This window comes from Oryctolagus cuniculus, chromosome 13, assembly GCF_051225735.1.
Source record: "Oryctolagus cuniculus isolate XC-2025 breed Fujian yellow rabbit chromosome 13, ASM5122573v1, whole genome shotgun sequence".
In the NCBI taxonomy this organism is placed as follows: Eukaryota; Metazoa; Chordata; class Mammalia; order Lagomorpha; family Leporidae; genus Oryctolagus; species Oryctolagus cuniculus.
The window spans coordinates 63732501-63749877 of NC_142879.1; the positions used below are offsets into that span (position 1 = coordinate 63732501).

Sequence of the window (17377 nt, forward strand, 5' to 3'; positions counted from 1 at the left end):
TGGGGACTGGTGCTATGGCCTAGTAGATTAATCCTCTGCCTGTAACACTGACATCCCATTATGGGTGCCAGTTCTAGTCCCAATGCTCCACTTCCGATTCAGCTCTCGCTATGGCCTGGGAAAACAGTAAAAGATGGCCCAAGAGCTTGGGCCCCTGTGCACCCATGTGGGAGATCCAGAAGAAGCTCCTGGTTCCTGACTTGGGCATAGCTCCAGCCACTGCGGCCATCTCAGGAGTGAATCAGAGGATGGAAGATCTCTCTCTCTCTCTCTCTCTGTAACTCTGATTTTCAAATAAATAAATAAATCTTAAAAAAAATAAAATTAAACTCTAAAATTCCTACCTATCCCTAATCACTGTTTTCCAACATTTTACACTTTGTAGTACAAAAATGAAACTTTCAGGGCACACCTGGATCAGCAGTCTGCTCAGGGCCACAGAGAGCAGCCTGGAGGTGCCTCTGACCACTTTCCCAGGCAGAGGGAAGCCCTGGCTTGGGCATACTTCTCACCCACCAGCAGAACATGGGCCACAAGGCTCCAACTGCAACAGGCTAATGATCACACAGTTTAAAACAACTGTATATGTAATCCTAGATATAGTATTAAACTTCCATATAAAACACACACCCCCTATTGTTTAATTTAAATGACTGACACTGCAATTAAAGTAATAAAGACAATCACTCCTATGGGCTCTGATGATTACTGTGGCAATATCAATGAGCACTGTCGGTCTGTCACTGTTACACCCAGAGTTGAGCACAGGTCCATCAAACACAGTTTTAGACACTGAGTCTGCCTCAGGCCATGAAGGTTGTAAAAAGTTCCCACTCTGCACATTGCAGATTTAAGTTCACACACATTCAAGAGCCAAAATGTTACAAGCTGAGCTGTGGGAATCGAATGACCACAGAATTAAGAGAATATGCTGGAATACTGAAGGGAACATTTCTCTTTCAACCCTCCTAATCTGGAAGAGCACTCATAATACCTAAAAGTGGAGACCCCAGCTGGGTTGTCATACTACTTAAGAATTTGCTCCTGGGGCTGGCACTGTGGTGTAAATGGTCATGCCACCACCACTTGTGACTGGGGCATCCCATTACTGAAGTGGCAGTTCCCACCTACTCCACTTCTGAACCAGTTTTCTGCTAATGCACCTAGGAATGCAGGGAGATATGGCCCAAGTCCTTGGTCCCAGGCTTTTGCCTGGCCCAGCCCTGGTTGTCGCAGCCATCTGCAAAGTGAACCAGTGGATGGAAGATTCTCTCTCTCTCTCTCTCTCAATTGAACTCCAACTCTACCTTTCAAGTAAATAAAATCTTTTTATAAAATGAGACAAAATCTCTGTAATGAGGGGAATGCAGAGGGACAGGCTGGGCAGAAGCAGAAGCCAGGTAATGTGTCTGGAGGAACAGCAGGCAAGGCCAGCATGCGTTTGCCTAAGTCTGTGTTTACTTGAGAGGAACATGGAAGAGCTGATGAAGGTTGGGAGGACTGTAGTCAGTCTCTGAAGCCACTCTTTGTGCCACCACTAGAACTTAAAATTGTCTCCATCTACATAGATGGGAGCTTCTCAAGCTTTCAGTGTGCATGGTTAAATATTCTGTGATTACCTAGAAAACAAGATTGAATGTTCCACAAACAGAACCTAGAGCCAATTTATATATTGTTTCCCCCCCTCCTTCTTCTACTCATAAACTTTTGGAAAAATTACTGCCTCATGTTTTCAAGGATCTATCACATTTACCTTTATAACTGTCCCTGTTCAGCCTCTTATGTCCTTGGATGGGCATAGGCATGGGAAAGAAAGGTGGTACTTGCCAGGAAGAATTGAGCAGAGAGTAGTTAACATGTCATCTGCACTAATGGAGAAGTCTCTGAAGAGATTTCTTTGAATTTTTACACACTATCATGAAGAAACCCTAGCTTTTCTTGAGTAATAAAAAAAAAAAAAATGGGTCCTTAATAAAACAAAATGTCGTCTCATAATATATATTGATATTACTTTCTAAAGTAAATTAAAAGTTTTAGCAATTTATCTATTGCTATGTATGTAATCTATGAGGTAATAGAAACTAATAAAGTATCCTAGCTTGCAAGGCTTTGCTTGTACTGTTCAGTAGGGTAGTGACAAACAGGTAAGGATTTACTTGAGAAGTGTAGCTGCCACAGGCTTCTCCAACAGATTTGCATTTGAATACAATCACAGGTATCAATACTGAGGCCAAAGAAAAATGTGAGATCAATCAAACGGATGTGAAATCAGTTTTTGATGACATTGTTTTAAATACATCTTGGCATACATATATCTCGGATATTGATTCTTTTATCTTAGGCAGCTTCATTTGAATTTTAGGGTTACAAAGCTCTCCCGGAATTAATCCAAATATATCCCTCCATCTAGACTTCATTTCAACTCTGGAAGCAAAGAAAGATGTAGTAAAGACAACATGAGAGCAGGAGCTATGATTCACAGTTCTAATAATCCTGACTGTGCCACCTATTTCATCCACTACTCTCAGTAAGACACTTCACAAGCTTCTAGGCTGGAAGGATGTCACCTATGTGAACCAGCTCTAAATTTCTATGATCCTACCTAAAAGCTCTTGTTCTGTTATGTATAATCCTGTGTGCTATGGATACAAATAATACTTGGAATTGTATTGCACTGTGTGGTTTCTTATGTTGTCCATATTTTACTGATATATATTCCTATAGCTTCTGCCTTATGCTATGTATTTTTTGACCTTTAAAAGTTAATCTGTGTTCATAAAATATAAACTTAGGGAGCAGAGACAATCTAATTGACGAATAAAATTATTGGTCTGTGCATATATGCTAACTATATGGCTAGTATTCATATATAAAGTAGGTACTTTATATTGCAGTTTAATAAATTTAATTCCATCATCAAAAAGAGTGTGGCAAAGAAATTGTTACGTAATGAATGCCAACATATCAACATGCTATTTCATTCGATGTGAAATGGTTAATGAAGAAAACAGATCAATTAACAGAGAATAATGATCAAGACTATCCTATTTATATCACTCCATAATAAATGTATGCAATCAAATAAACATTCTTTTCTTTAGGATTCTTTAAGATACTAATTCTATATTGTGCCTTTAAGTTCATTACATCAAAAATTAATCTCATTTCCAGGGTAGGCACTGTGGTGCAGCGCGTTAAAGCCCTGGCCTGAAGCATCGGCATCCCATATGGGCGCCGGTTTGAGACCTGGCTGCTCCACTTCTGATCCAGCTCTCTGCTATAGCCTGAGATAACAGTAGAAGATGGCCCAAGTCCTTGGGCCCCTGCACCCATGTAGGAGACCTGGAAGAAGCTCCTGGCTCCTGGCTTCAGATCGGCACAGCTCTGGCCATTGCAGCAAGTTGGGGAGTGAACCATCGGATGGAAAACCTCTCTCCCTCTCTCTCTCTCTCTCTGTAACTCTTTCAAATAAATAAATAAATCTTAAAAAAAAAAAAAAACTCATTTCCTCAAATCCAGACCCCTTCTATCCCTCCCTTTCTTCTTCCCTACAAATAGGATTCATAAGACAGGGAATGAGTGGGCTCAGGAAGAGAGAAGCTCATAACTCTAACTATACTTGGAAACAGTATTTTGTCATACCATAATAGCTGATTTCTTTCTAAAAATCTATATTCAACACATATAAACATTGTAGGATTATTTTTCCATATAGACATCAGATACAGGAATGCGGGATTCTACCGTTTCCTAATTATAAAAAAATTTCAAGCTAAATATATTCACACATGATCTTGAGACTGCTGGCCACCCCCAAACTAGATGTGTTATAGCTTTATGTTCATTTTTTCCCTGAAATATAGTATCATATAGCTTCTTCAGAATTTTAATAAATAGTAACATATTTGCCATACATACTACCTATCGCTGTCATTACATTAAAAAACATTGGTGGGCCAGTGCTGTGGTGTAGCGGGTAAGGCTCCTGCCTGCAGTGCCCATATGGGCACCGGTTCAAGTCCTGGCTGCTCACTTCTGATCTAGCTCTCTGCTATGGCCTGGAAAAGCAGTAGAAGATGGCTCAAATCCTTGGGCCACTGCTTCTGTGTGGGAGACCCGGAGGAAGCTCCTGGCTCCTGGCTTTGGATCGGCACATCTCCAGCTGTTTCGACCATCTAAGAAGTGAACCAGCAGATGGAAGACCTCTCTCTCTGCCTCTACCTCTCTGTAACTCTTTTAAATAAATAAATAAATCTGTTTTAAAAAGACACATTTGTATAAGAGTTACCCCCTGGGAATAAAAGTACATGACAGGAACACCTTGAAATAATCTAGACAACTGGTTAAGTAATTAGATAACTTAAGAATCACAGGTGTGGGGCCGGCGCTGTGGCGCAGCGGGTTAATGCCCTGGCCTGAAGCACCGGCATCCCATATGGGCGACGGTTCTGGTCTCGGCTGTTCTTCTTCCAATCCAGGTCTCTACTGTGGCCTAGGAAGGCAGTAGAAGATGGCCCAAGTCCTTGGACCCCTGCACCCGTGTGGGAGACCCGGAAGAAGCTCCTGGTTCCTGGCTTCGGATCGGCGCAGATCCGATAACAACAATAAATACAAATAAACAAATAAATAAATAAATGGAAGATGTATCTTTATATTTGTCTGTATCTCTTTCTCTCTCTTTCCCTATCTTTATAAAGATTCATTTATTTATTTGAAAGTCAGAGTTACACAGAGAGAGGAGAGGCAGAGAGAGAGGTCTTCCATCCGCTGGTTCACTCCCCAGATGGTCTGGGCCAGGCCAAAGCCAGGAACCAAGAACTCTATCCTAGTCGAACATAAGGATGGCAGGAACCCAACTACTTGGGCCATCCACAGGGAGCGTAATGAAAAGCAGAACAGCTGGGACGGGATCTGGGTATCACAAGTAGTGGCTCAACTCACTACACTACAATGCCACGGCCATAAAAATCAAATCTTAAATGAATGAGTAGTTGATCAATAAAGCAATTCTGATTCAAATTTGAAGAGCTCAAGATTTTTACATAATTTATTCTTTAAGGAAGCAGAACCGTAACATTTAGAATTTGTTCAAATTGCATTATGGTACCAATTCCCTTAACATAAGCAATAAATTCCTAAGGCTGTCACCAGACTTACTATTATCTTGTATGAACTATCCCAGGGATCAGCAAATTCTAGTCTGTGGTTAAAAAAAGCCCACTGTGTGACTTTTAAATAAAGTTTTTACTGGGACAGTTTTGTGATGCCTGTGACTGTTTCCACGAGAAGTGGCAGAGTGGAGTTGCTGCAGCAGAGCCAGAATTATTTACTATCTGACTTTTACACATTTGCCAGCCTTGAGCAGCTCCAAGGGAATCTTCATGAAAAACTTAAAAATTCAACGCATGGGGGCTGGCGCTGTGGTGCAGCGGGTAAAGCCCCAGCCTGCAGTACCAACATCTCATATGGGCTCCGGTTCAAGTCCTGGCTGCTCCTCTTCCAATCCACTTCTGCTATGGCCTGGGAAAGCAGTAGAAGATGGCCCAAATCCTTGGCCCCTGCACCCACATGGAAGACCTGGAAGAAGCTCCTGGCTCCTAGCTTCGGATCAGCCCAGCTCTGACCATTGTGGCCATTTGGGGAGTGAATCAGCGGATGGAAGACCTTTCTCTCTGTCTCTCCCTCTCTTTGGCCATAACTCTATCTCTCAAATAATAAATAGGGGCTGGCGCCATGGTGCAATAGGTTAATCCTCCATCTGTGGCGCCAGCATCCCATATGGGCACCAAGTCTAGTCCTGGCTACCCCTCTTCCAATCCAGCTCTCAGCTATGGCCTGGGAAAGCAGTGGAAGATGGCCCAAGTGCTTGGGCCCCTGCACCCATGTGGGAGATCAGGAAGAAGCTATCAGCTCCTGGCTTCAGATAGGCCCAGCTCCAGTCATTGTGGCTATTTGGGGAGTGAACCAGTGGATAGAAGACCTTTCTCTATGTCTCTCCCTCTCACTGTCTGTAACTCTACCTCTTAAATACATAAAATCTTAAAAAGAAAAAGTAATAAATAAAATTTTAAAAACAAACCTCAAAGTGTTAACAATAAAACAAATACAATGGTTTTACAAGTGGAAAATTAAACAAATTAATAAAAGGCTATATTATAATGGTTCAGGTATTTAGACTCATAACTATTTAGACTGAAAATAAAATGACTATATTATTTCCTGTAGTTTTATTATAGAAGTTTCTTCATAACTCATCATGATGATAGGATATGATAATGAAATTTGCTTTAAAATGTTACTTGTAAAGTTATTTAACCTTTAATCATATGTTTAACATTTCTCTAATTCTAACATTTACAGAACAGTCTATCATATTTCATGGGCACAGTCAAGCAGAAATCATTTTACACATTAAAAACTCAGACATCAAGGAACAACATGTATGTCAATGAAATTTCCCGTCAAAGGCAGTGAACTATAAATACTTAAACACACTGATTTTTTTTTCCCAACTAAATCTGCTTTTCTCAAAACTGTGTAACTTTGTAATTACTTTGTGTTTGTCCCTATAGTCTCTGCAAAAACAAATTTTGATTACTTTTTTTTTTACCTTGAGATCACGGTACACAATCTTGCCGGAATGTAGATAGTCCAAGGCAGAGACAATTTCTGCACCATAGAAACGTGTGCGGTCCTCAGAGAACACCCGCTCTCTCGACAAATGGAAAAACAGCTGCAGGGTAAACAGCAGGGACAGGATTGTAATAATTACTGATTTAGTGGGGGAAATTAACACAAACATAAAACACCTCTCATCACCATATTGTGATGATAGATAGTGTACTCTCAGTGGACACTGGCACTCTTAGACAGCAGCTGGCTTATCTTTTCCAGGTTTCCAAGGGGAAACAGCGAGCTGTTACATCAGCGTTTTAATCAATACACCAATCTTGTTTAAGGCATTCTGCTTGCTACCCATTTAACCTTCAGTTACCAGAGGAAAAAGCATCTTCCCTCACTCACTGTTGCTTCACTCTTCCCAGGATGAGGCACTGAGACACTACTAAAATGAACGAACACAAGCATAGATGCAGTCTTTCTACCGAATTAATTTACAATTGATTTCAAGAATTGATTCGCTTAAACTGATTTATACGAACATGTTTTATTTTACAATTGTTAATTGATGGTATCTCTAGAAGTATTTTCAGAGTTTTAATCAACATTTTCTATGATGAGAAACTAATTTCTAAATTGTTTTAGTAATGTCAAAAATGGAATGAGGAGCTTCCAGTATGCCTTCATAGTTCTAAGTGTATACTCCTTATATTTGTAAGACTAATTAATCACAAATGCTAACTTTTTTCATGTAATCATTTAAAACCGTAAGCTCATCCATTTCCTAGTTAACCACGTATAAGGTTTCTCTTTCAATAGTCAACACACATGAAGAGGCTTCAAAAAATTAGTGAAAAAATGGAATTAAAAGATAAAGCAAATTTTACAAGAACATTTGGAAGCCCTCTCGTATTTACTATAACCATACACATCACTTTCGTTCAGCAGCTTTTAACAAACTCCAAATCTCATCTTCAAGTTCAACAACATACTCGAGGAAGAAGCTGGTTTCAGGCACTATGAATTGACTATTAATCCTGGTCATATTATTTCACTATATTAAGAAATCTGCCAGCCGGTGCCGTGGCTCACTAGGCTAATCCTCCGCCTGCGGCGCCAGCACCCTGGGTTCTAGTCTCGGTTGGGGCACCAGTTCTGTCCCGGTTGCTCCTCTTCCAGTTCAGCTCTCTGCTGTGGCCTGGGAAGGCAGTGGAGGATGGCTCGAGTCCTTGGGCCCTGCACTCATATGGGAGACCAGGAGAAGCACCTGGCTCCTGGCTTCAGATCAGCGCAGTGCGCTGGTCATAGCGGCCATTTGGGGGGTGAACCAACAGAAGGAAGACCTTTCTCTATGTCTCTCTCTCACTGTCTAACTCTGCCTGTCCATAAAATAAAAATAAAATAAAATAAAATAAAATAAATCTGCCAACAACAATGAAAGTTGGTTTATGGTGCTGAGTACCTTGCCAGTATCATGGTAAGTACACAATACTTGTATGTGATGTAAGAAATGGAGCAACTAAGGTAACCACATGTCTTCACATGGGTCACTAACTCTGAATGCTTCTACAAAACTGGAAAGAATTACGGTTAACCAAGATTTGTTCTGCACACAGTCATAATTTCAGATAACACAAAACAGGTTTCCTATAGCTTCCTTCTCCCCCTTTCCTATTCAGCAATCTGTTACTGTTTTAAGATAAACTGTGTATTACCAACTAGCACAGGAGAGAGAGAGAGAGAAAGAGAAACAAGAATACCATCTATATTAAAATTAAAATATCTGGCAGTGTCTAATGCTCTGTACTATAGTGTCATATTTTAATAAAATCTAAAATGACACTAACTGGGACCATGTCTTTTTATATAACATTAAGAAAAATTATTATTTAAAACTATGAAAAAAAACTTTAAAACAATGACACATTATCCACCACAAAAGGCATTTCGATTCCAGAAATATTCAATATGTCTTATAAGTGATCAAATACAGTTTGCCAAAATTCAAACCAATTTATCCAAGAATGTAGATTTTTAAAAAGACATTCATTTAAAAAAGGCAGATATATATTATCAATGTATTAACATGTGAACAAGAACAGGGAAGTACAAAGAATATAGACCATCACTAAGACCACTGAAAAATTTCTAATTTAAAATAATTTCTACCATGTTTTATATAAAATATCAGTAATTCTGATGAAGGAATCACTATGATCCTTCTGTAGAGTTAGAGTAGCCTTTTAATGGGAAGAAAATAATAATTATATATTTAAATTTTCTTAAAATAATCCACTTCATAAAAGATACAGAGCCTCCCTAAATAAATATAATATATTCAGGAGTCTAGATCTTTATTTAGATCATATATGTTCAATTTGTCTGTCAGCCAATTTCCATAAAAGTATCAGCTAAAAAATATATTTAAGGGGAAGAATTCTATTTATTTCTCAAAATGCTGCCATCTGATGACTACCCTTGCTACTTAGGAAACTTACTCTTGTTAAGATGATTGACAAGTTCTTTATTGCCAAATCCAATGGTCTATTCACTATCTGTACCCCTTCTTGTTATTCCAGAGCTCAGACCATCACCTATTTCTCCCCATCTCCTCCCTCCCCTTTTTCTTTCTCTCTAAAAACATATTCCTTGACTGTCGTAATAGAACTCTCCTAATTCTACTCCTGTCTAGATAGTCCTCCTCAGTTTCCACCTTGATTTTGAACCAACTTTTGAATTCCTGACTCATTTTAGTAAACATCAATTATTTTTAAATCACTGTATTTGGTACTGAAAAAGAAAAAGGGACTATACTGATAACACTTTTTAAAAATTTATTTATTTGAGGGGGAAGACTGGGGACAGAGACAGATTGTTCTCCACTGATTTTACTTCCCAGATGCTTGCAAGAGCTGGGAACCAGGAGCCAGGAAGAACTCAATCCAGGTCTCCCATGTAGGTTAATAGGGATCTAGCTACTCAAGCCGTAACTTGGTTCCTCTCTCACTTTGACACCGCAAGAAGCTGGTACTGGGAGCCAGAGCTGGGAATTGAACCCAGTCACTCTGATATCAGATGGGGACTTCTTAACCCCTAGGCCAAATACTGGGCCCAGGTGATTAAAACTTAAGCACATAGAAATAAAAAAAAAGAAAAAAAAACTTAAGCACATATATTTATAGCACTGGTTGTGGTTGACAGTCCTATGATCGTACATCTATCTCCAAACTCATCAAATTGCATACTTTAAATATAGTTTTTATATTAATCATACTTTAATAATGTACTTTAAAAGAAATGACATAATCCTTGTCATTAATGAATTCCACCCCAATTGAGGAGACACACATATGGATTAAAAACAAAGAGAGAGCTGCAATTTTTTTAAAATGTTTTATTTTTTTGAAAGGCAGAGCAACAGGGACAGAGTTCCTATCTGCTGGTTTACTCCCTAAATGGGCACAAGAGCCAGGGCTGGGCCAAGCCAAAGCCAGGAGCCAAGAACTCCATCTTGATCTCCCATGTGGGTGGCAGGGGCCATCTCTTGCTGTCTTGTCAGATGCATTAGCAGGAAGCTGAGTAGGAAGCACTGCAGCTTAACAGCTTAACTCATTGTGCCACAGAAAACACACGTAGCTAAACAACAATATACATTCAGGGCAAAAAAAAAAAAAAGGCCAGATTGGTAAGAGAGTTGACTGCCATGATATGAGTGTGAATTTCATTCCACAGATAAGGAGAGTGTGAAAAGATTCCAGGCTTTAAAATTACCATACATTTTGAAAGACAACTCTGGAGCAATTAGGAAATCAATTTAAAAGATCTGAGAATACAGCCAGCTAAACAATTCATAAAGTGCAACAAAAATGGTAATGATCATATTTATATGGTAATAATCGTATTTCATACGAGTTTTGTGAAAAGATGCAGACAGGGGAGAAGTGGTACTAAGCTGCAAGGATATCACTATCTGGTTAGGACAACCAGATACACAAACTAGTCTACTGTAACTATAGCAATTATAATAAAACAAAACATGTTTCAGTATTTGGTACATTTGGTAACATAAGAAGTTGCATTTGAGCAGGATAAGAGCTGGGGCATCAGTCAGGGTGGCTGTGACAAACATTTCAAGAGTATCAATATTCTAGAAAGACCTATGCTATACCACTTGAGCCAAAAGAGACATCATCAACGTTGAGGTTGAATAGAATTTGCTGCCAACAGCACAGAAGAAAAGAATGAGGATGGAGACAGAGAAGCAATGGGTTTTATTTTGATGTGCTGATATTTAAACTAACATTTAATAACACAGCTCTGGAACTAAACATGAGTCATTTATACAGAGGACATAGTTAAAAACAAAGAAGCCAAGTACAACCTGGAAATTCAGTAAAAACTGAGAAGACGTCTAGGTACAGAGTCACAGGATACTACTACCTATCAGGACAGGAAAAATAAACAGTACAGAATACTGAGATGCAGTACTAAGTGAAATAATAAAGGAATCAAGAACATAGTATCTGAAGAAGGAAAGAGAAAATTATAAAACATTAAGGAAAGAAATAGAAGACAACACAAAAATGAGAAAAAAAAAAATCTTCCAGGTTCATGGATTGGAAAAGTTAACATCAACAAAATATCCAATCTACCCAAAGCATTTTACAGATTCAAAATAATCCCAATCAAAATACCAAGGAAACTTCTCGTATCTAGAAAAAAAAAAAACACAAAATGCATATGGAAACACAAAAGATTCCAAATAGCCAAAGCAATCTGAAGCAATAAAAACAAAGCCAGAGGCATCACAATATCAAATTTCAAGACATACTACAGGGCAGTTATAATAAAAAAGAGTGAAAAAGCAGCGTAGTGGGAAGAAGTATTTGCAATTGATGTACTGTTGTATCTGATAAGGGGTTAATATTTGAAATACCTAAGGAATGCCTTAGCATTCAACAGTAATAAAACCCAAAGAAAGCAATTAATATGTCAAAGATCTGACTAGTCTCTCCAAAGTCATATAAATGGCCAATAGGTACAAGCAAAGGTACTCAAGATCATTCATCATCAGGGAAATGCAAATCAAAACCATAATGAGATACTATGATCTCTTAGGATGGCTGCTATCAAAACAACAAGTGACATAAGTGTTGATGATGATGCATAAAAAGGGGGACGGGATCCTTGTGCACTTTTGTTGTTGAAGTCCACTGTTACAGCCATTGTGGAAAACAGTATCGAGGTTCTCCAAAAAGTTAAAAATAAGACTACCATACGATCAGCAATCTCACCTCTGGGTTATATGAGTGAAGGAAAAGAAATCAAAGCTTAAAAGAGACATGTACACTCCCAGGTTCATTGTAACATTATTCATGGCAGTGAAGTCAAGAGTGAAGATATATCTATTCTAAGAAGTAGAAATAAACAATGACATGAACATTATATAAAGAAAATATGATATATCTATGGAAATATTATTCAGCCATTAAAAACAAGGAAATCCTACCATTTGCAATAACACAAATGAACCTGAATGGCACTGTGTTAAATGAAGTAAGTCAGACACAGAAAGACAAATACTATATGATCCTGCTTACATGTGGAATCTGAAAAAGTTAACTGGATAGAAACAAAGAGTAGAGCGACATTTCCTGCATGTTGGTGGGGGGTGTTCATAAAACAGTAAGATGTTGATCAAAGGGACCAGAGTCTTACTGATTTCAAGATCAGTAAGTTCTGGGGATCTAAGGAATATCATGGTGACAACAGTTAATGAGACTGCATTGTATACTTGAAATTTGCTAACAGTAGATCTAAGTATTCTTATCACATGCACACAAATATTGTGAAGTTATGAATGTGCTAATTAATTCAATTGTGATCATTTTATAATATATATATGTATCAAATCATGACACTGTATATCCTACACTTACACACTCTCTTTTCTTTTTTTTTTTTTAAGATGTATTTTATTTATTTGAAAGACAGAGTTACAGAGAGATGTAGAGACAGAGAGAGAGGTCTTCCATCTGTTGGTTCACTCCCCAGATGGCTGCAACAGCTGGAGCTGTGCTGATCCCAAGCCAGGAGCCAGGAGCTTCTTCCTGGTCCCCAACGTGGATGCAGGGGCCCAAGGACTTGGGCCATCTTCTACTGCTTTCTCAGGGCATAGCAGAGAGCTGGAATGGAAGAGGAGCAGCCGGGACTAGAACCAGCACCCATATGGGATGCCGGGCGCTTCAGGCCAAGGCTTTAACCCACTGTGCCAGAGCGCCTCTCATTTGCTCATTACACATCAATAAAGCCAGGAAAACAACCTTTAAAAAACCCAAAATTTCTTCTAAAACAAATGATCTAGCATCAAATCAAGATTTTTCAGATGTGAAAAAATGCAGGAAGATTCAAAATGAGGAGAAAAATCAGCCATTAGAAATATATTAATAGACAGCAAAGATAATGAAGTTAATGACACTCATGTCAAAATAGTACATAAACATAAAGCAGCAATAAAAGAAAATAATAGAAACAATGGACTTCATAGATAAAACAAATCATCTGAAGTAAAATTGTCACCAGATGGGAATAACAACAGATTAGACACTGCAAGAGAAAGGATCAATGAACATGAAATCACAGCAAAAAAAGACATTATATAAATTACACCTGAAAAACAAAGTCTCAATGACCTGTTGGAGAAAATCAAGGGGTCTAACATATATCACTGAAGTGGGGTTGGGAGGAACTTGCAAACAATACTTGAAAATTTTCTAAAGTTGGATAGAACAATAAAAGCACACATCTAAATATCTCAACAAACTCCAATTGAAACATTTGAATAAATACATTTTAAAAAACTCAAAGTATATTGAAATTGCTGCAAAATAAGCAAAAGTGACTAGCTTCATGATTGTGATACTGACCGAAATCTTAATCTCTTTACAGAAACAGGAAAATACAACATAATCTCTCAGATTTTCCAGAGACAAAATAAACAAGAGGACAAAGAAACATTTTTTTTTCCCCTGAGTCAGAGAAAGCTTTCATCTTCTAGTTTACTCCTAAATTCCTGTAACAGCCAAGGCTGTTTCTTGGTTTATTGAAGCCAGGAGCCAGGAACTCAATCCAGGTCATCCATGTGAATGTCAGGGATCCAACTTACCCATCCCCTGCTGCCTCCCAAAGTGTGCATTACAGGAAGATGGAATCAGAAGCAGGGCCAGGACTCCCTTATGGGATGTGGGTACCCCAGGCAGCACCTTAACTACTAGGCCAAATGCTTGTCCTTGTAAGTATTTAAAAATGGGGGAGGGCATTCTAAAATTCTATATCCAGTGGAGATTTCCATTAAATGGGAAGGTAAGAGAGCTCTGCTTTGTGATTAACTAAGACCAGATTTATATAACCTTCTTCAACAATGTGCAAAGTAAGTGAAACAAGGATTTTCATATGCTAAATATTAGGCTTCAGAGTACAGCAGCCCCACAGAAAAGGGAAACATGTAAGGTGATAGCTAATAGTGTTCTAGCTTATTGCAAGAAAAGAATATCCAGGCTGCAACACAGGGAAGGAAGACCACTTAAGAGACTACCATGGGATTCTTGAGTTGGACACAGAGTTTAGAGACTGAGGAGACTAAGGTAGCTACAATTCATGAGGCAAGCAACCACAGTGAACAGAGTTTCAAAGACAGAGAGCTCCAAGGATCTGCAATGGACTGCCTTGGAGCCGTGTTTAGGAGCACATGTACGTGAGGTAAACACTGAGGTAAGGGAAAGATCCACTGGGAAGATTTAGGTAAAACAATCACTAAGATAATACAGCAGCAAAATTACTCACTGTCCTCGCCAGGAAAACTGGGAAGATCTCCTAAGAAATACAGCAATTGACAGAATGTTCAAGAATATTATCTCCATCACATACTAATATTAAGTGCTGGAGGAAAAGCCATTCCCGACTATTTAACCACGCTTAAAAGCAAGTTTTAAAAGGATCACACTGTTTATACATAAAAACAAGGCCTAAAAATTTAAAATTTTAACTCCAAAAATTCCAGCATCCAACAATGTAAAATTCAGTATCTGACATCCAATAACAAGATATAAGACATAAACAGAATGAATATAACTAGGAGGATAGTCAATGAATAGAAGCAGACTCAGAAAATGATACAGATGACAGAGTTAGAGGAATATCCTAATAAAGCAGCTACTAAAAAGATAGGGGTAGGCATTTGGTTTAGCATTTATACTCAATTTATTTTTCTTGATAAAGGCACAGGGAAAAGAGAGAGCCTATGCAAGTACTCTATACCTTTGCATCTTTAGCACCATGACTAGTTCATGGTAAGTATTATCAGCTTAATAAACATGTACTTCAAAGAATAAGGTTAAATTCGAAAAATCCTTTATAAAAAACTATTTGTAAGGAAAATTATGCTTAAAGTTTTTATTGCCTCTCAGCCTTTTGGTCAAGCTTTGGTGTGACGTTCTGAAGGTAAATATTTTATAAGAGATGATGGAAAAGCCCTGCTTTTATTCAAAATGAAAAATGAGTTGTTTGTTGCTCAAGAAGAAAGGATATATTTAGAAATATCCTTTAGGAAAAGACTACACACTTATTTCTTCCTGTGTGTGCTTAGCTATGCTATAGGAACACAGTTATGTAAACAGATTATTTCAAACTACTAAATATGTACTCTGTTACATCACAAACTCAGAATACTGTTTTTGGAAAATAAATGGTATTTTGAAAAGTAGTTACATCTTTAGTGCTAGAAGCTTTCCAAAAATATAAACATCAGGAATTAAAAGGTCCTGAGAAATACATTGTAAACTAAGGCTTTAAACTCTGTCTTTTTTTCTGCAAACACTGCCTAAATAACTTTTAGTCATTCCTTCCTAACAGAAAAAGATGGGCTGCCTAAAGAATTACAAAATATGCTTACTACAGGTCTCATCAATTTCAGTGATTAGCTTCATGATCGTGATACTGACCGAGCTTAAAACCTGCGTATCCTAAAGACAACTAATTAATTAAGCAATAAGACATGGCAGTCTGTACATTAATGCTGATTAACACATCCCTTCAGTATACAAAAAGACCCAAGAGAAAAAGAATCACTGTAACTCATCGGGAAATTAACCAATATCACTCTAATACACAAGTGAAATAGTAGTACTTACATCATGACATGAATATTAGAATGTGTTTTTAAGATGAATTATACTTAACAGAGTATTTCATATTAATCACATTCTAGATAATGTTTATCCTTCTCACAATCTGCTCTCATAGTCTGCATGCACTTTACACAGAAAAATTAATGCAAAATGAAGCAAAGTTGTTTTAGAAAGGATAGCAAAACAGATATAAATATTAAAATGTCTTATCTTGATAACATAATTGAATATAAAATTTCTTGAAAATACTGGAGCGAGTACTGTGGCACTGCAGATTAGGTGGTGGCCTGCAATGCTGGCATCCCACCAGGGTGCTGGTTCAAGCCCAGGCTGTTCTACTTCCGATCCAGCTCCCTGCTAACATGCCTGGGAAAGCAGTGGAAGATGGCCCAAGTGCTTAGGGCCCAGCCACCCTCATAGGAGACTTCGATGGAGCTCCAGGCTCCTAGCTTCGACCTGGGCCATCCCTGGTTGCTATGGGCACTCTCTGTATCTGTCTCTCTCCTCTCTCTGTTACTCTGGCTTTCAAATAGATGAGAATAAATAAATATAGAACAGTCACTTTATGAAAATATGAAATCACAGTGAGTATAAAAATAAGAAAATAACTTTAAATTTCTAATCTATCTCTACAATTAAAATAATTTACAATAAAATATTACATTGGGGGCTGGAGTTGTGGTGTAATGGGTTAGGCTGTTGGCTGCAATGCCAGCAATCCCACATAGGCACTGGTGTAAGTCACAGCTACTCCACTTCTAATCCAGCTCCCTACTAATGGCCTGGGAAAGCAGTGGAAGATGGCTCAAGTGCTTGGGCCCCTGCAATTATGTGGGAGACCTAAAAGAAGCTCCTGGCTCCTGGGTTCGGCCTGGCCAGCCCCAACCATTAGGCCATTTGGGAAGTGAAACAGTGGATGGAAGATCTCTCTCTCTCTCTCCAGCTCGGACTTTCAAGTAAACAAAATAAAGGCTTAACTAAAATAATTCATTAAAATACGGCTGGTGTTGTGGCACAGTGGGTTAGGTTACTGCCTGCAAAATTGGCATCCCATATCATGGGAGACCCAGATGGAGCTCCATGTTCCAGCCTGGCCAAGCCCTGGCCATTGTGGCTGCTTGGGGAGTGAACCAGCAGGTGAAGATCTCTCTCCTCTTACTCCCTCCCCCTCTCCATTACTCTGCCTTTCAAATAAAAAATCTTTTTAAAAAATTCACTGAAACTATACCAACATAGTCAAAAAAAGAGATTGCTCACTCCTACCACATTAAACGTTAATAGATTCTTCATATGGAGAAAAATACATACCTTTAAAAGGTCAAAATTCTCTAAGTAATTATTTTAAAATATTTAAATCTATTATGAAACATGTCTGTATCCAGGATATTTATGCAATATGCTTGATATTAACACAACAAAAACAGTAAACACTTTCAGCTCTGAGCATTAAGGGTCTTACAGCCTGATAATAAAAGCAATATTTCTATCTCTATATTACAGACATTGTAATAAGTTATTACTATTTCTGTTACAGTAAGCACTGGTTTTTGAGTGCTGCTACTTCCTTGGTACCA

The 17377-nt window shown here is 38.3% G+C and overlaps 1 protein-coding gene across 5 annotated transcripts in view; it reads right to left on the reverse strand.

The window, feature by feature from the left end:
* Window positions 1–17377, reverse strand: part of AKT3 (AKT serine/threonine kinase 3) — a 308783-nt gene that overhangs the window by 54500 nt on the left and 236906 nt on the right. For all 5 annotated transcript variants that reach the window (XR_007909725.3, XM_070055614.2, XM_051820800.3 and 2 more), the window contains exon 9: window positions 6611–6733. Coding sequence is in view for 4 of the 5 variants with exons in the window: in XM_070055614.2 (XP_069911715.1) it covers window positions 6611–6733 (123 nt within the window). In the remaining variant the exon portion in view is untranslated. The remainder of the gene's footprint in view (window positions 1–6610; window positions 6734–17377) is intronic.